Here is a 20703-nt window from a genome sequence, read left to right as displayed (position 1 = left end):
AAGTACTGAAGACAGGCAATGGCAGCCCCTATACTTTTCTCATGATAGGTATACTTTTAGATGCCTGTACCTTTCCAGCTTTAACTTTCAGTTCCATGGAAACTGGCACACATTTGTTCTCAAGACTTTAGAAGAAAACCTCCGAGCCATGAAAGCCTGTTCCTAGACCTCCTCAGAGTGCCATTATAAACAGGGCCAGATTCATGTGACAACAGCTCAGTGAATTCCATTACAAGACGTCCCATTTCAAAGAATGACTCAACCTCTAGAGAAACATTAACGAATTAGCAGTGTAAAAGACAAGCACTGGCAGGGGACAGCTCCCGGGAACCAGCAGCCAATGCTGCACACTGATGAAGAATTGCTGTCAGGGACTGGCACTGCCATGGCCTCTAAATTGGGACAGATCTGGCAAAACTGAAGAAAAAGCTCAAAGCGGGTAGTCATATCCCAAGTATCAGTTTCCTATTGTTCTGAGACCCCAAAAGATATTGCTCCCAATAGAAAAAAACACACATTATACTAAACTGTGGGCCCGAAAATTGATAAGACCCCATTTTGGCCCCTGACAAACGGGTTTTGCGCCTCTGGCATAGAGGAAGATAGGTGCCAAATACAATAAAACAAACTCATTTTTTTCTATAACCAAGGTTCTTCTCTTAGGCTCAACAAGTATCAATACACGCTGTCTGAAATCTATAACTCCTTCATCTACAGATGTGTTCTTTATAGGAAACACAATAAAAAGGCATCTGGCATCAACACACAAGCAGTCCACTCTGTAAACATGGCATGTTCTGTACAGCTATTCCATTCATAAGCATGCAATCTTTTCCCTGATTAAGGCTGGGTTCACACTATTGTGAATTGGATGCGGCTAACACCGCATCCAATTCACACTATTGTGAATTGGATGCGGCTTACACCGCATCCAATTCGCAGAACATTTGAAAACATGTTGTTTTCAATGGGTATGGTTCACAGATGTGCGTTGCATCCGCACTCCGCATTGCACAAAATTTGTGTGCGTTTTCTAGGCAGTGCGGTGCGAATTGCAGGCACATTATCTTCAATGGGAACACATCTGATTCACAGATGTGTTCTGTTCTGAACACAAATTGCTCTCCCCCTCCTCACTACACCTCCCCCCTCTCCCTGGTCAGCTGATATGCAGCTACAATGGAGAGGAACCGCAAAATTAATCATTTTTATCTTCGCAGGGAAACCGGAGAGGCAATTCACACCGGACTAGTGTGAATCCAGCCCGTTTTTTTTTGTTTTTTTTTAGCCACTTGTTGCACATTCTAGGTCTCGTTTATCAATTTGTCTGAAAGAACAACTGTCTGTGTTGCCCCTCAGCAACCATTTTTTATTTATTAACTTGTAAAGTGCAAACCAAAACTATTGACTTGAATCCATTTTGAATTCATTGTTTGTTTATAGAAAATAAACTCCCCTAGGGGCTCATTTACAATGCTGTGCTAAAACATATCATGGTTGGCCATAATAAAGATGTTCCCATCTCAGCGCTGTAGTACAATTTGTATGGAAACTGATGCATTGGCCACAGGTATTAAAAAGATTTGGTCAAGGACCATCCACTCCAAATATTAACTTAAAAATGCATTTGATGTTGACTCAGACTTTAATGTTTTGGAATGTCAAACTCTTTGCTTATTCCAATAAACATTTTCCTGATTTAAAAAAAAAATTGCATTTGAAATGTACATCAAATCACATGTCAAGGACAACGGTAATGCATGTTGATACACGTCAACATTCCTACCTAACGCTACAAAAAATAAGGAGAATGCATAGATCTAAATGGGACATTGGCCTGTAACAATACATATACAGTACTGTCCTCAACCACATCCTATTCTGTGGGCCCTGGACAGACCAGCCATCATTCACAATGCAGTGTGATCTGACAGTGAACCCTCCCATCACATTGCTTTAATTAGAGGAACTTGCTCTCAGCTGATGGGAATCCATCTATAACATTGGGTGAAGGTATTGCTGCAGTACACCACCACAACTTAATACTATATATTTACCTGAAACTGAATGCTATTCTCACTTGAGTCTTGCTTTAATTGTTTCCCAATCCACAGCCTGATTGGCGATTACAGAGCAAAACAATTAGAACTCAATTTCTAATGCAGATCATTGGGGCCCATTGTGTTTTTAACCTGCAATGAACAACAGTTTGACACCTTCTTATGCAATGGATTGCCCAGTTGATCACTGGCTGCTTTTATACAGTTGTATGCTTATTAACAGATCCCAGTCCCTACACGATATGGCTGTGAAGCGGATGTGTAAGATCTGCCATTGAGTAACAATATGGCTTACATAGTATATCTTTAATCCCTGATCAATTAGCTATAGGCATACAGCCAACCTAGGCCCTGTCAGCAGGAATACAAAGGTGTTTAGTTCAATGAGCGCCTCTAATCATCTTGCAGCAATAAAGTCCATACGGCTATGCACACAATTGAAATACATGTATGTGACTGTTTTACTAGCCAAAAGATGTGGAACCCTCTTCTGGCTTTCTTGTAATTTCAAAATCCTTGTCACACTTAATAACTAAAAGGTGACACTATTCAATGCCTAATTCTCTGCACCTGTGACACCTCTCCACCTCAGCCAGCTCATTGGACTATAGATGATTATCACCATAGTCATTAAGTCCTCCCTGGTTTACCCCCTATCCAATAAACCTACCTTGACACAGTCCCCATCCAGCCCACAGGATGGCATTAGAGCAGTGATGGCAAACCTTGGCACCCCAGATGTTTTGGAACTACATTTCCCATGATGCTCATGCACTCTGCAGTGTAGTTGAGCATCATGGGAAATGTAGTTCCAAAACATCTGGGGTGCCAAGGTTCGTCATCACTGCATTAGAGCATTGACATCACTAGTCAACTTGCACGTCATTCAATTTCTGGTATGCAGAGAGTCATGGGAATAAACAGATTAGGGGAAGTAAGCAAAGTACATTTAAAAATTTTGGTATGAATACATAACTGGACCAAATGGTGAATTTGCACAACTGGCTGCTTGTAACCTTCACTGGCAAATAATACTGTCTTGTCCATAAAATTAAGACCTCAGGGTGAAAGAAAGATTGCATTTTGAACTGAAGGTTTTGAGGGGAAAGGGGGTGGGGGGATGTCAGGATAAACCTAAATGTATTTTTGCAACCCTGATAATACATACAGTGCTGCACGCCATCATTTATAGCAGGTATTCCACACTACAAGGAGTTAATCTGCCACTGGGTGGTCACTGGCTTTGTCCCATTCACTCTGGATGCACAGTTAAACTATTGTGTACAGGAGTCCTAACTGCAATTATCAATACAGTATATTTAATTAAATAAACCGTGCATCCAAAACTTGGTTCTACTTATATACAGGAAAGCAGAATCCCTCAGTGGCTTTGTAAACCTCTCAAGGGCACCATTTCAGATCAGGTTAGATACTGATCTGCTCTAGACACATTTCCTGGATTTTTCTGCACAAGGATCTGCTTTACCATGTGCACTACAAAACTCAAGCAAGGGGTGTAAACCCCTCATAATTGATACAAAAGGTGTGTGTATTAGGAAACATCAGTCTCTAGCAGACAAGGCATAGCCATATGTAGTACAACACATCGGCATCTGAACTGATCTGAAATGTCATCTGGGTGATCTGTCCCTTAAAGAAAAGCTTGTCATATGGGAAACACTGAATATGCCACTGAGGACCTATCCTGAAACCGTTAGTTGTTTAGATGTAATGCTGACCCTGACATCCATATTTTGAGACAGTTACCCAAATAAGGGTATTTGTCTTTTTGCCGTCAAAACAGCAGACTCTAGGATTTTTGGGAACTCAGCACTGCTGGCTCCCATATTTCTATTTATTTTAGATTCCTAAAACAAAGCTCAACTCCAAAGCCTCTCTAGCAACAAACAGGTCGCATTAATTCATTAATACCTATCTCGCATTTCTTCTTGATACGTTTGCTGAGTAATGTAACATCATCTGATGCAAAGCAATGGTCTTGGAAAAGTCAGACTAATACAGAATCTTATATTGTGTACACAGGTACTTGTGAGATGTCAGCCTTCTTTACATTAGATGGATGTGTGAGACTAGAATATTACCCTGCATCTGCAATAAACTGGTGTACATGAGATGTCTAGTAGCACAGAATGCAATCATTTTGGTCAAACAACAATAAAAAACAGAGGAAGCCATTTTTGTCTGCCGACTCAATATTCCTAACAGTGCACAACATTGTGTCTGGTTTGCGGTGTCACTGGTTCCACCAATCGTAGCTGCATTTTTAAATGTCCAAAAAATATTCTCTTTTTCTAGTGCATCATCATCCTTTACAACAATGAAAGGGGTTGGAAGCAAAATCAGAATGATTGCTCACTAATGCAGTGTGGCAGGAAGTACTTTCAGCAAATCCCTGGGCCTGAGATCTACTATGATGTCTGAGCATCATAAGGAAGGAAAAACTTGTGCCACCTCTGGGCTCCTGTAAAAGCAGCATGACTGCTCCACCTGTAAAAGCATTGATAAAGCTGTATCAGCAAACCTTTGGATCTGAAAGCCCAGTGTGGTGCAGAGCAATGAGCTATGTTGTGCTTAGGTGCTAGAGAAGGAGCAGCTAGAATATGCTCCGACTAAAAGAAGTAATTAGAAAAGTTTTCTTTGTTTAGTAAAATCAAAAGTACAGAAATGATGAAAAAAAAATCGAAAAAAATAAAAGAATGTGGATTACAAAATCCATAGTTATAAAGTCCTAAAAACAACTAAGCCAAGACTGACAGACCAATGCTTAAAGGATAAGTTCCCCTTTTATAACATGTTCCACTCATCTTCAGGGTGTAACATGTTACAAATGTACCGGCCCTCGCACCCCCCTCCCCCTCGATCCTCCGTTTTGGCAGCGAGTGGGGAATCTCGCAACTCCACCCCCACTCGCTGCCACAATCTAAAGACAGCATGTGCAATGCGGGGCTGCGTCCTTTATTTACACTGTTCTGTTAATGGATGGATTACAACTACCGACAGCCTTTTGTGGCTGTCAGCTTGTAGTTCTCAATGAACTACCACAGCGCTGTTGAGCACTCTAGGTAGTTCACTGATAATTACGGTCAGTGTAAAACTGCCTGCCCCTATTGGCGGTATGGGCAGACAGTTTACACTGACAGTCTGCAGGAAACTTGCATGGCATAAGTAATCTGCTGATCGCTGGTGCAATGCTTTCCAGGCTCCTAAATCAAAAAATAGTAAAAGCATAATTTTTTACCTGCAAAAAAAAAAAAAAGTGCATTTATTATTTTTTGTTAAAAGGCGAACCTAAACTTTAAAAAAAAAGGCATGTTATGATCCATAGAGGTAGAGCATATATACCCCCTCAGGTCTATTGCGTTTCATAAAGAATGAGAAGAGAAAGTGATATCACGGGAAGGGTAGGGTATTATGTACCGGTAAATGTAAAGTAGTAACCTGAACAGCTATCTTGAAAAATAGGGGAATCAAAAGATAAGAGTAGGGGACACCCCAGGAGGGAAAGTATGATGCAAATTTAGGTGAGTGGTTTGAATAACTAACATCAAGAATTAGGGGGGGTAACATAACAGGACACATTCACAATCCCTGATTGTGTGTGCATATTAAACCGTTAACATAAATGTTGTAAGCAGTATGCACCCGGCAATGCAGAAAGAAAGAAATTTAGAGGTTAATGTTGCTTTTGGAACATCACCATGGCCACAGTATACATCTGTAGTATTTGGGCATATAGCACAATGATGAAATACAGAAAATCATTTAATTCTGTGCACCTTTTAATATTAACACTGTATCAATGGTCTCAGTGGTTTAATCACTCTTATCAGATGCCATACATTCCCAGGAATGTATGTTCTTTCTTCATCGTCTTCATAGTACCCCAAAGATATGGCTAAATGTTAAAAGGAATTTGTCATCAAGCTAAATACCTATCTAACGAGCCTGAGATGCCATTATGTGGCTTTCAGGCTGCAGGCTAGTTCCAGGACACGTCCCTCACACATCCCTCATAGTGAAGATGAATAGATACAACCCTGGCCATAAACTAGAACACAGCTTGGAAGTCAAATAATGTCAGTCTTGATGGCCTATTCCCTTTACCAACCTCCAAAAAAAAATCAGGTCACACCCAAAATATAAATAACCCCCTAAAGCTTAGCTTATCAAACCATTCAGCAGTTCTCCAGACATTCTGTAAAATCAACATAAGTAAAAAAAATTACAATAATCTCAAAATTTCCACAAAAAAAGTCTATGTTCCAGCAGACATCCGTAGATCATAATTCCACATGTGATTTGTGATCTGCAAGAGTAAAAAAAAAAAAAGATGTCAGTGATATACACGGAAGCAGCACAACAAATATTCAAAGACAAGTGTAATATGTCACAGGTTTTGCTGTACTGAAACTCTGGGCCATATGCTAAATTATCTTTCTGTGGCAGGTTTATCATCAGATGGCACTCAAGCAGATTTATACCTGACAGGTACAATTACATGGAAGTGCCGTTAGCAAGCTGTCAGCACTCGATCCTCGTTAATCAAGCTTAGGGCCTATAATGAGCTGCTTCTTGTGAACCGAACACTACCAGAATCTTGCTGTTTATCCTCCACTAGTTTATTCTGATGTCCGGCAATATGTACCAGTTTCCTTCTCTTCGCTGTCTTATTTTTTGCCCGAAACAAACACTGGTGAGAATTTTGTTTCATAGACTACCTGTCCTGAGCAGGGATACACAGATGTTTTCATGCCATGGAAAGGATTGCTTTTTAGAATTTAAACACATAGGTTTGCAATTTTTTTTGCTGAGGAATATTGCGTCTTCTCAGTGCAGAAGTCAGTGGAAAACTCTTTGATCCTGTGAAACATGCAGCTAGGGTTGCAACTTCATCCCTTTAAAATGGAAAGCCTATGAATTACACAGACTTTAACAGAGTGAATGCAGCTAAAGCTAATGTGAACCTAGTACACCCCTTTAAGTGGTCTAAAGGCCGAAGGTTTTTTTACCTATATGCATTCTATGCATGAAGGAAAAAAAATACCTTCTGCGTGCTGCGCCCCCCCAGCCCCCCCCCCCCCCAAATACTCATCTGAGCCTCCATTTGATCCAGCAATGTGCACGAGAGCCTCCGCTGTCCCGGGACTCCCTCTCCTCATTGGCTCAGACAGCAGTGGGAGCCATTGGCTCCCTCTGCTGTCAATCACAGCCAGTGAGCCAAATGAGTGGGGCCGAGCCGTGGCTCTATGCGTCTTATGAATGCATAGAGCAGGGCTCAGGAGTAAGCATGCAGCAGTGCCCCCATAGCAAGTGGCTTGCTGTGGGGGCACTGGTCAAGGGGAGGAGCCAGGAGTCCTGGCAGGGAACCCGAGAAGAGGATCAGGGCTGCTCTGTGCAAAACCATTACACAGAGCAGGTAAGTATAGCATGTTCGTTATTTACAAAAAAAAAAAAAAGCCAAACCTTTAATACCACTTTAATGTAAGTCACAGATGGCAGGCTTTAAAGGAATGATGCGTCAACACCACCACCTAAAAGTTTTGTTTTAGTAGAGCTATCAGCCATGAGTAATGAGTACATGGCTTCTTATGTCTTGGACATGCCCAACAGTGAGATCTCTCCACCATATTCCTGACTGTGTTACTGTCTATCTGGCAGTTTTGGGAGTTACTGCCCACCTGGGTGACCCAGCTCCTCGTGTCAGATTATTCATATTGTGAAATAACTAAAAAATTTAACATGGTAAGTGGGACCTCATTAAATGACCACAGTAGACACAATATCTGCATATATCTTAAAGCTCATCTCCGGGGGAAAAAATGCCCCCTGCCCCTGCATTGCAAAAGTTAAATGCTCATCTAGATCTAGTGTATTGGAAAAATAGGATTTTTATAACAGCTTACCTGTAAATCATTTTCTTTGACGTATATCACGGGACACAGAGCCATAGTAATTACTATGTCGGTTATTGGCCACCTTCAGGTGATGGACACTGGCACACCCTAAGACAGGAAGTCCACTCCCTATATAACCCCTCCCACTACTGGGAGTATCTCAGTTTTTGTAGCAAAGCAATACACGTGTATACCAGAAAGAGGGGAGGGACCTCTGTGTCCCGTGATGTACTTAAAAAAAAGGATTTTACAGGTAAGCTGTTATAAAAATCCTATTTTCTTAATCGTACATCATGGGACACAGAGCCATAGTAATTACTATGTGAGATGTCCCAGAGCAATGCCAACTGAAGGGAGGGAGACACAACAAAAGTAGGGCGCCATGAGATCAGAGGACTTATACTGCTGCCTGCAGCACACTGCACCCAAAGGCGATATCCTCATGACTTTTTACATCCACCTGATAGAATCTGGTAAATGTATGGACCGAAGACCAAGTTGCCTTGCAGATTTGAGCCATGGAGGCTTGGTGATGCACTGCCCACAAAGCAGTAACAGCCCTTGTGGAGTGTGCTTTGATTTGAAAAGGTGGAATCTTCCTCTTTAAACCATAAGATTGAACAATTACTTGTCAAATCCATTTAGAAATAGTAGATTTCGATGCTGCCTGTCCTCTTTTAGGACCTTCAGGCAATACAAACAAAACATCCGTTTTTCGAATCTGAGCAGTCGCCTTCAAGTAGACTTTGACTGCGCTCACCACATCAAGAGAATGTAGTGACTTTCTTCTGTAAACCCGGGTTCTGGAAAAAATGAAGGTAGAACAATATGCTGGTTTAAATGAAAACTTGACACTACCTTTGGTAGAAAGTTAGGATGAGGATGCAATACTACTTTATCCTTGTGAATAATTAAATATGGCTCTTTACAAGAAAGAGCAGCCAATTCTGATACCCTTCTTGCAGAAGATATGGCTACCAGAAAATTTTGTTTCCTTGTCAAAAGGACCAAGGGAATATGTTGTATCGACTCAAAAGGCTGTTTCTGTAATGCTGACAGAACTAAATTCAAGTCCCAAGATCTCTTGGGTCACAAGAATCACCGACTTCCCTTCCTGCTTGATCCTGTGAAGAAGTCGTGGAAGCAGCAGAACAAGAGGGAATGCATAAATCAGTGAAAACTGATTCCATGGGAATAACAAGGCATCTGTTCCGCAAGCTAGCGGATCTTTTGTTCTTGACACCAAATTGTCTATCTTTTTGTTGAACCTGGACACAAACAGATCTACGTAAAGAATCCCCCATCTTTGACATATTGTCAGGAAGATATCGGGGTGAAGAGACCATTCTCTCGGGAACAACTGCTGGAGACTCAAGTAGTCCGCCTGCCAATTCTCTATTCCTGGAATGAAGACTGCCAATAGGCAAGGTACATTGTTTTCTGCCCAAGTTAGGATATGATTCACCTTTCTCTGGGCCGCACGACTTCTCGTGCCCCCTTGGTGATTGATATAAGCCACTGCTGTGGCATTGTCGGATTGGATCCTGACAAGACAATTCCGTAACCTGAACGTCCAGGCCCTCAGGGCCAAGCGTGCTGTCTGAATCTCTAGAATATTGATGGGCAATGTCATTTCTAAACTGGACCATTTCCCTTGAACAGTCGCCTCTTCCAGGACTGCTCCCCAACCTGAAAGGCTTGCATCTGTTGTTACCACCTTTCAGGAAACTGGTAGGAAGGATTTTCCCTGTAGATTGGTTATCAACCACCAACTGAGGTTCTGGCGCACCTTTGGAGACAAACACATTGAGAAATCTAGAGCTTGGACCTTCTTGTTCCAAGCCGATAGGATACTGATTTGCGGCAGTCTCGAATGAAGCCACCATCTTTCCCAACAACCTCATGCAAAGTCGAATAGAAGGATTCTTCTTTGCTTTGACTATCCGAATCAGCTCCCTTATGGCACTGATATTCGCCTGGGGTAAGTATACCCTCTTCTGGGCTGTATCTATGATCAGACCCAAGTATTCCAATCTCCTTGATGGTTTTAAGGAAGATTTCTCTAGGTTGAGAATCCAACCTAGGTATTCCAGGTAGTTGACTGTGGTGACCATATTTTGGTCTAAGCGGGCTACTGACTGGTCTATCAAGAGCAGATCGTCTAGGTAAGCTAAAATCATTATACCTTGAGCCCTTAATCTGGCTAGAGGAGGGGCTAGAATCTTTGTAAATACTCGAGGTGCAGTAGCTAGACTGAAAGGCAGAGCTACAAACTGAAAATGAAGATTTTCTATATCGAAACGTAGATATTTCTGGAGAATATAATAGGCACATAGAGGTATGCATCCTTGATGTCGATTGACGCCAGAAGTTCTTCACCTTGTAGGATGGAGACTACTGATCGGATTGACTCCATGCAAAAAGAGCAGATATTCAAAAACCGGTTTAGATCTTTGAGGTCTAGAATGGGTCTGACATCTCCATTTGGTTTTGGTACCGTGAAAAAGTTTGAATAAAATTCCAATCCCTGCTCTTCCATGGGGACCACCGATATCACCTTTTGAGACAAAAGATGGTCCAATGCTTGAAAGAGAGACTTCTTTTTCTCTGGATCCCTGGGAACATTTGATCTGAGAAAATGAGGAGATGGGGACTCTCGGAACTCTAGTTTGTACCCTAGAGTTATTGAGGAAGCCACCCATTTGTCTTGACACTCTTCCTGCCAGACCCTTGAGAACTCCAGAAGTTTTCCCCCCATTCAAGTGAGCGGGGGCGTCGCTTCATAGGGAGGCTTTAGTATTTTGTTTTGTAGGTTTCCTTCCCCAGGACTTCTTTTGTCCCTGGGGCCGACCCTGAGGTTTACCTCTTGAATTTGATGGTGGAGGCCGTTGTGACTGCCTGGCTGATGCAGGAGAAGAGGCTCATTTAAATAAAATATGCTTACTCCTTTTCCCATTAGAAATTTTTTGGATGTATTAATCCAGATCATCCCCAAACAGCTGTTTACCACGAAAAGTAAAACTAGCCAGGAGCTTTTTGAATGGCGCTTCGGCTGACCAATTTTTCAACCATAGATTTCTAAGCATATGCACCAGCCCAAGGGTAAGGCCTGGAGAATAGAATCTCTCATAGCGTCTATTGCAAAACATAAAACCCCTGGTAGCTCGGCCAAATCTTGGGCCTGCTGATCAGGAATAACCTTGAGCACCTGTTTAAACTGGTCTCTCAAGGATTGACACCAATTGCTGCCAGCACAGGCTGATTTACTGAACCTGCCAGAGAAAAAATGTTCTTTAATAGGAATTACAACTTTTTATCCGTTGGATCCCTAAGCATTTGAGCATTGTCTACCGGACAAGTGAAACTTTTATTCACAGAGGATATTACCAGCGTCAATTGCTGGTATCTCCCATTTTTTATTGAACTTTTCCTTTATAGGATAAAGTGTTGAAAACTTTTTAGTAGGATAAAAATGCTTATCTGGGTGATCCCACTCAGAATACATAAGCTTTTCCATTAATGAATGGACAAGAAAAGCATGCACTGCTTGGGGAGGCTTTAGCGAACCCAAACAAGAAGTAGGTTTATCAACCGACTCAGTTAAGGGTAGCATAAATGTGAAGCGGACCAATTTAGTAAGAGATTGTACCATCAATTTTTCAGATTGTGAACCTGATCCTTCCGCATTTGACCCCTCAGAAGAGAAGTCATCAGCCTCTTCCCGGACCCCTGAGAAAAATTCATCACTCCCACCCACGGTTCCTCAGTTTAAGGATCCTGGGTAATGGAAGGGGACCTATCGCGCTTGGACCCTCTCTGGGATGCAATTAAAGCCGCTAACCTCTGCTCCAATCCTAATATGGTTGAGGAAAAAACCTCTTCAGTAACATAGACAGGGGCTGCAGTGTTGGAAACAGTTGCAACACCTGATGACCCTGGTGGCTCACTCTGACCAGCCACTTCAGATCTCTCAAGGAAGGATGCCATTGTAGAGATGAGTTTAGGCTTTTTTTGAGCTGGAAGGAGTCCCTCTTGAGCCCCTTTTTGGGGTGTTTCTACCTTCCCTTCTGACCATAGCCCGATGCACAAATGCAGAGGTACTATCAGAAGAAATTGCATCCACTGCTTGAGCAAATAGTCCAGCAACTGCCGCTGCAAATTAGCGCTCAGCCTGATGCTTTTAGTAAATGTGCCAAGGGAATGCCTGTGTCACCAAACCTCTTACATGCCCCTTTTTGCACTTGTGTCCCTCCAACAGCTGCAGCCAGCAAAAATGTAGCTTTTAAAACATACTCCTGTGCTGGATGTTGCCGCACACCAACTCCACGCTAAGCCCCCCCCCGTCACATCACGTCCCCCCTCTCTTTTCAAAAGAGCGTCTTACCTGCGCGGGCCTCTGATCCGACGGGATTGGCTTGTGTGTGTGCGTGTGTGTGTGTGTGGGGGGGGGGTGGCGAGGAGGAGGCCTGGTGACAAACCGCCGCGCAGGGGCGGTGAAAAACGGAGCAGCATCCCGATCATTCTGGCTTCCCCCTATCCAGGGAGAGCTTGTCCAGGTGGGGGTGTTTTTTTTTTTTTTTTTTAAAAGAAACCCCCCCCCCCCCTCCGCCAATCTCATCGGAGGCCTGGGCTGCTGGCCGGAGGGAATCTGCAGCTTCTGTTGACACAGCGTGATCTTTGAGGAAAGCATGACAAGGTACGTGCTCTATACAGCCCCCAGTGTTGACTTTTAGGCATGACAAAATTTACTTTTTAAAGGAGACAATTCATAAGAAACTTAAAAATTCCTTAGAAATCTCCTCTTATCTTTCCCGCCACAGGGATTTCTGTGGTAAAACCAACAGACCCAATCTTCACCCAATCAGACCCAATCAAAACCTTCAGGAACTGGGTCCCCTTTTTATCGGGGGATCCACACTCCTGGACCCCTAAAAGACCCCGCCAGGAAGCTTTATGGCTGAAAAAAACCAAACCACTGGATCCCGGGGTCCAGCTCCCTAAAAAGAGATGCGTTACGGGCTAAACCTCGTTTCTTTTGCCACGAGGCCCGGGTACCATTCAATTCAGCCTAAAAAGACACTTTGAATGGATCCGGCTGCATAACTGGCCCCAGCAAGGATTTCTCCAGTGGAGCTCAGCACAGCACAGCACATCTTTACTCGTAACCAACACCTAAGACACTGGCGGAAAAACTGAGGTACTCCCAGTAGTGGGGGGGGGGGGGGGGGGGTTATATAGGGAGTGGACTTTCTGTCTTAGGGTGTGCCAGTGTTCATCAACTGAAGGTGGCCTATAACCCACATAGTAATTACTAAGGACTCTATGTCCCGTGATGTACGATTAAGAAAAACAGTTTTACTGATATGATCCTCCTATCCCCCCCCAGCCAGCACTCTCCTCTACACTCAAACAGTGGACTGTTTCTCAATGTCCTCACTTTCAATAGCAGTGCTATGGGCCCTGCATTGTACCCAATGATGTCAAGAGGACGTGACTGCCGAAGCGCATTGGAAAAGAGGCTGTGGGCACTGGTCTTGCAACCAGGAGGGAGCCAGTGGAAATGGAAGAATTGGGCAAGTAAAAGTGCTTCTTGCAGCCTAGACCTTAAATGCCTATATAACCCTAGCAGTGCAGGGGCAGCCCCGCTGCATAGAAGCATTTTTCCTTTCCCCATAGTTTAGCTTTAAGAAAGCTAAACTTGTTTCTTCAAGAGATATAAGGATTTGTGAGGTGGTTTTCACAAAGGCAGAACAAACAGTTCTGATTTCACCTTCCTTGCTACATGCATGCCGAAGATCAGTAATTCAGATAGCACTGAAGCCACAGAGAACAACTAGCATTTTCAGAAGCAAGTCAGGAATAGGTGTCTATAAATTTCTCTCAGGACAGCTTTCCTATAATCGTGGTACAATTTATACTACAGGAAGATAAATGGGCCTTCATTTTGGCTTCACAACTTACAATTTCCTTTTGTGGTCAGTGTGACATTACAGTCATTTAAAGTGGTTGTAAACCTCAGACATGAAATATGGGAAAAGCACATCCTTCTATACTGTGTACTTTACATATACAATAAGTTTCTCACGCACACCCTTACTATGTGAGGTGATATGAACAGCTGCAGTATTTAACCGCTTGCCGACCGCCTCATGCAGATATACTGCGGCAGAATGCCGCAGTATATCTGGCACGGCTGGTTAAATCCCTGTACGGGTATGTCATCCCCTTTAAGAGCCGCCAGAGGGCACGCACACACGCGCTGCACGGCAGGGGACACAAAGCGCGTGGCCGGCGATTGCCGTCGGCCACGCGTGATCGTGTGTACGAGAGCCAGCAAGGGGATTTGTGTGTCTAAACACACAAATCTCTGTTCTATCAGAGGAGAGGAGACCTATCCTTTGTTCCTACTAAGTAGGAACAACAATCGGTCTCCTCCCCCAGTCAGCCCTATCCCCATACAGTTAGAACACATACAGGGAACACACTTTTAACCCATTGATCGCCCCCTAGTATTAACCCCTTCCCTACCAGTGACATTTACACAGTAATCAGTGCATTTTTATAGCACTGATCGCTGTATAAATGTCAATGGTCCCAAAATGTGTCAAAAGTGTCCGATCTGTTAGCCGCAATGTGGCAGTACCCACTAAAAATCTCAGATTGCCGCCATTACTAGTAAAAAAATAAAATAATAAAAATACCATAAATCTTTCCCATAGTTTGCAGATGCTATAACTTTTGTGCAAACCGATCTATATACGCATATTGAGTATATTTTTACCAAAAACATGTAGAAGAATATATATATTGGCCTTAACTGATGAAGAAATTTGTTTTTGAAAAAAATTTGGGGAAATTTATTATAGCAAAAAGTAAAAAATATTTAATTTTTTTAAATTGTCAGTTTTTTGTTTATAGCACAAGAAATAAAAAACACAGAGGTGATCAAATACCACCAAAAGAAAGCTTTATTTGTGGGGGGGAAAAAAGCTCGCAAATTTTGTTTGGGTACAACACTGCATGACCCTGCAATTGTCAGTTAAAGCGACGTGGTGCCAAATTGTAAAAAGTGCTCTGGTCAGGAAAGGGGTAAAATCTTTCGGGGCTTAAAGTCAGAGTGGTTAAAGTCAAAAATAACTTTCAATTAATACATAACAACATGTACCACACAGAAAAATAATAAATCAGTCTCACATTGCCAAACAATCAGCAAAAATAAGCGTAAGAAGTAATACCATAATAATGTATAGTGCCCTAAAAGTAGTATAGATATTTAAAAAATGCATATGTGAAGCCATGCATGGATTTTAAATCAGTCCGTGAAAAATCAAGTCCTTCTTCCCAACAACAACACTACGAATCCCAACAGGTATATGTGAACATCCACCACCACAGGGAGCTGTAGATAGGCTTGTACCTTCTTCTATAGACTTGAAGATTATAAAAGGTCTAACAGCACTTGTTACCTTTTATAAGCTTAGATCAGCTGTATAGCAGGTTATAGGCCTCCTAACTGGTCAGCTCCAAGGTGATATAGCCATCCATAAAAAAGAATACAAAGGACAAAAAAAAATAGTGCTCTTCCCTTTAAGGGGATTAAGTAATTTTTTTGACGGAACGCGTAGAACAGCGTGCCATGAGGCAATTGGCTATCAGAGTTGTTGGTTTGTCCCAAGTAACAGCCTGATGTAAATGTTCGCTCAAGCAGTCAGTCAGACCCTGCTGGAAGCAGTGAGCCGCTGGAGGCATCCTGTCTGTGGTAGCTGTTTAGCCTCTTGTTATTGTTCTCATTATAATTGTGGTTTTACCATTTATAAAAGGTTTTATTAGTTTTACACAGGGAGTACTATTTTTTCTCTATCAGGTCTATATAAGAAGGTGAGAGCCTGTCTATAGGTTCCCGTTGTGGTGGATGTTCACATACACATTGCAATGCAGAGCTGTTTTTGGGAAGAAGGATGTTTGCGATTTTTCACAGACTGATTTAAAACCCATTCATGGATTCATGCACATATGCATTTTTTAAATTATGTTTTTAGGGCACTGTACATTTTTATAGTACAGTAAAACCTTGGTTTGAGAGCGTTTTGCAAGACAAGCAAAATTTTTCAATACATTTTGACTTGATAAACAAGCAATGTCTTGATATAGAGTCAGGCCCATAAATATTGTGACATTGACACAATTCTAATCTTTTTGGCTCTATACACCACCACAATGAATTTGAAATGAAACAAACAAGATGTGCTTTAACTGCAGACTTTCAGCCTTTATTTGAGGGTATTTACATCCAAATCAGCTGAATGGTGTAGGAATTACAACAGTTTGTATATGTGCCTCCCACTTTTTAAGGGACCAAAAATAATGGGACAATTGGCTGCTCAGCTGTTCCATGGCCAGGTGTGTGTTATTCCATCATTATCCCATTTACAAGGAGCAGATAAAAGGTCCAGAGTTCATTTCAAGTGTGCTATTTGCATTTGGAATCTGTTGCTGTCAACTCTCAATATGAGATCCAAAGAGCTGTCACTATCAGTGAAGCAAGCCATCATTAGGCTGAAAAAACAAAACAAACTCATCAGAGAAATAGCAAAAACATTAGGTGTGGCCAAATCAACTGTTTGGAATATCCTTAAAAAGAAAGAACGCACCAGTGAGCTCAATAAAACCAAAAGACATGGAAGACCACGAACTGTGGTGGATGACCGAAGAATTCTTTCCCTGGTGAAGAAAACACCCTTCACAACAGTTGGCCAGATCAAGAACACTCTCCAGGAGGTAGGTGTATGTGTGTCAAAGTCAACAATCAAGAGAAGACTTCACCAGAGTGAATACAGAGGGTTCACCACAAGATGTAAACCATTGGTGAGCCTCAAAAACAGGAAGGCCAGATTAGAGTTTGCCAAACATCTAAAAAAAAAAACCTTCACAGCTCTGGAACAACATACTATGGACAGATGAGACCAAGATCAACTTGTACCAGAGTGATGGGAAGAGAAGAGTATGGAGAAGGAAAGGAACTGCTCATGATCCAAAGCATACCACCTCATCAGTGAAGCATGGTGGTAGTATTGTCATGGCGTGGGCATGTATGACTGCCAATGGAACTGGTTCCCTTGTATTTATTGATGATGTGACTGCTGACAAAAGCAGCAGGATGAATTCTGAAGTGTTTCGGGCAATATTATCTGCTCATATTCAGCAAAATGCTTCAGAACTCATTGGACGGCGCTTCACAGTGCAGATGGACAATGACCCGAAGCATACTGCGAAAGCAACCAAAGAGTTTTTTAAGGGAAAGAAGTGGAATGTTATGCAATGGCCAAGTCAATCACCTGACCTAAATCCGATTGAGCATGCATTACACTTGCTGAAGGCAAAGCTGAATTGAAAATGCCCCAAGAACAAGCAGGAACTGAAGGCAGTTGCAGTAGAGGCCTGGCAGAGCATCACCAGGGATGAAACCCAGCGTCTGGTGATGTCTATACGTTCCAGACTTCAGGCTGTAATTGACTGCAAAAGATTTGCAACCAAGTATTAAAAAGTGAAAGCTTGATGGATGATTGTTAATCTGTCCCATTACTTTTGGTCTCTTAAAAAGTGGGAGGCACATATACAAACTGTTGTAATTCCTACACCGTTCACCTGATTTGGATGTAAATACCTTCAAATTAAAGCTGAAAGTCCGCAGTTAAAGCACATCTTGTTCCTTTCATTTCAAATGGTGGCGTATAGAGCCAAAAAGATTAGAATTGTGTTGATGTCCCAATATTTATGGACCTGACCGTACAAGTAGTGTCATGTCACAACTGAGTATAAAAGAGAAAAGAGGTGCCTCTAAGTGTAGCATTATAATTACATTTAACCACTTCAGCCCCGGAAAGATTTACCCCCTTAATGACCAGGCCATTTTTTGTGATACAGCACTGTATCGCTTTAACTAAACATTGTGCGGTCGTGCAACGTTGTACCCAAACAAAATTAATGTCCCTATTTTCCCACAAATAGAGCTTTCTTTTGGTGGTATTTTATCACCTCTGCGGTTTTTATTTTTTGCGTTATAAACAAAATTACCGTATTTATCGGCGTATAACACGCACCGGCGTATAACACGCACCCCAATTTAGGAGGGAATTTTAAGGAAAAAAAACTTTTAGGAGGGAAGTTGAAGGGAAAAAAAACTTACATTTAAATGCCCATCATTGCAGCCTTGTCAGTGCAGCCTTCCCCAGTGCAGCCTTCCCCAGTGCAGCCTTGTCAGTGCAGACTTCCCCAGTGCAGCCTTGTCAGTGCAGACTTCCCCAGTGCAGCCTTGTCAGTGCAGCCTTGTCAGTGCAGACTTCCCCAGTGCAGCCTTGTCAGTGCAGACTTCCCCAGTGCAGCCTTCCCCAGTGATCCCAGCCATTCTGGGCTTCAAAATCACCGACCGCGATTTGAAAATGGCGCCGCCGGCGCCGAAGTACACAGAGCCGGTCCTCGGCTCTTTCCGGCGGCTCTCGTTCATTTTCGGCTCCACTCGTAGTCCCGAGCGGAGCTATCCGAACCTAGCCGAGTAGGTTCGGATAGCTCCGCTCGGGACTACGAGTGGAGCCGAAAATGAACGAGAGTGGCCAGAAAGAGCCGAGGACCGGCTCTGTGTATTTCGGCGCTGGCGGCGCCATTTTCAAATCGCGGTCGGCGATTTTGCAAATGTGACAGGTCGGGATCGCAGGGGATCGGCGTATAACACGCACCTGCGATTTTCCCCTGGTTTTAAGGGGAAAAAAGTGCGTGTTATACGCCGATAAATACGGTAGTTAGTTGGAAAAAAAACTATATCTTTTACTTTTTGCTATAATATAGATCTAAAAAAAAATTTCTTCATCAGTTTAGGCAAATATGTATTCTTCTACATATTTTTGGCAAAAAAAAATCGTAATAACCGTATATTGATTGGTTTGCGCAAAAGTTATAGCATCTACAAAAAAAATAAAAAAAAATGCACTGATTACTGTATAAATGACACTGGCAGGGAAGGGGTTAACACTAGGGGGTGATCAAGGGCTTAAGTGTGTTCTAGGGAGGTGTTTCTAACTGTGGGGTGAGTGGACTGACTGGGAGTACAGAGAGATCGCTGTTCCTAATCACTAGGAACAGACGATCACACAGTACTCACCTGACAGAACATGGATCTGCTTTGTTTACACTGGCAGATCACCATTCTGCCTCTTTGTGGAGTGATTGTGGCGGCCAGCGGACATTGTGGCCGCCAGCCACGTGCATCGGCTCCTGCACTGTGCCGCAGGCGCGCCTGCTGTATCTATTATACAAAGTGTAGTACCGGTACGGCGATTCGTGCAATAGAGCCATCCTGCTGCAGCATATCTGCGGCGGCTGGTCAGGAAGCAGTTAATGAAGATACAACATTTAGCAACTCACATGGTTGATCATTAAAACAGGCACATCTAAGTATGCAGGCATCCGGGGTAAAGCTGTCCACACAGACAATCCTCCGCACCGCCATCAACGTCATCTCTTTCACATTGCGCCCCACGAGCGCTTCAAACCTCGCTTTTCTTAGATCGCTCTACTGCAGGTTAGTCTTCCCAGTCACGATTGCAGTCTGACAGCGGTAAGGGGCAGTGGTGTGGAGGACGGTCTACGTGGACAACTTTACCCCGGATGCCTGCATACATAGATGTGCCTCTTTTAATCATCAATCATATGAGTTGCTAAATGTTGTACCTTCATTAAATGTAACCATATTGCTACACTAAGACCCCTTTCACACCAAGGCGTTTTTGCAGCGCTTTAGCGTTAAAAATAATGCTATTAAAACGCTCAGAAAACGCTCCCCATGCATCTCAATGGACCCTTTCACACTGAGGCGTTGCGCTGGCGGGGCATTGAGAAAAGTCCTGCAAGCAGCATCTTTGGAGCAGCTTTTGGGCGTTGAAAAAAGCGCTTCAAAAACACCCTTCTCCATTGAAATGAATTGAAAACGCTGTAAAAACGCCTGAATAGCGCCTATAATCCACCCTGAGCTGTAGAAAATTCACATGATCTCACAAAAAGGTAAACATGCAAGCAGAAAAGAGAGCATCTACAACAACAGGACTGAAATTGTGGTAAGGTCAGAATGATTAAACAGACCATCAAAGTGCCAAAAAAAACAAAATTAAAGTGCCAAAAAAAGAATTAATCCCAGAAAAATGAAGATTTGAAGTAAAACAAGACACTGCTTGTTACTTTACAAGACACTGCTTGTTACTTTACAAGACACCGCTTGTTACTTTACAAGACACCGCTTGTTACTTTACAAGACACCGCTTGTTACTTTACAAGACACCGCTTGCTACTTTACAAGACACCTCTTGTTACTTTACAAGACACCGCTTGCTACTTTACAAGACACCTCTTGTTACTTTACAAGACACCGCTTGTTACTTTACAAGACACCGCTTGTTACTTTACAAGACACCGCTTGTTACTTTACAAGACACTTCTTGTTACTTTACAAGACACTGCTTGCTACTTTACAAGACACCGCTTGCTACTTTACAAGACACCGCTTGTTACTTTACAAGACACCGCTTGTTACTTTACAAGACACCGCTTGTTACTTTACAAGACACCTCTTGTTACTTTACAAGACACCGCTTGTTACTTTACAAGACACCGCTTGTTACTTTACAAGACACCGCTTGTTACTTTACAAGACACCGCTTGTTACTTTACAAGACACCGCT

At 42.7% G+C, this 20703-nt stretch overlaps 1 protein-coding gene across 2 annotated transcripts in view; it reads right to left on the bottom strand.

The window, feature by feature from the left end:
* Nucleotides 1–899: 899 nt before the first annotated feature.
* UGGT1 (UDP-glucose glycoprotein glucosyltransferase 1) overlaps nt 900–20703 on the bottom strand; it is a 195839-nt gene continuing 176035 nt past the window's right edge. For both annotated transcript variants that reach the window (XM_073625471.1, XM_073625472.1), the window contains one exon: nt 900–6387. In XM_073625471.1, the coding sequence (XP_073481572.1) occupies nt 6362–6387 (26 nt within the window). In that variant the 3' untranslated portion in view covers nt 900–6361. The remainder of the gene's footprint in view (nt 6388–20703) is intronic.

This window comes from Aquarana catesbeiana, linkage group LG04 (genome assembly GCF_042186555.1).
Source record: "Aquarana catesbeiana isolate 2022-GZ linkage group LG04, ASM4218655v1, whole genome shotgun sequence".
Lineage (NCBI taxonomy): Eukaryota > Metazoa > Chordata > Amphibia > Anura > Ranidae > Aquarana > Aquarana catesbeiana.
This window is presented reverse-complemented; position numbering and strand designations above follow the sequence as displayed.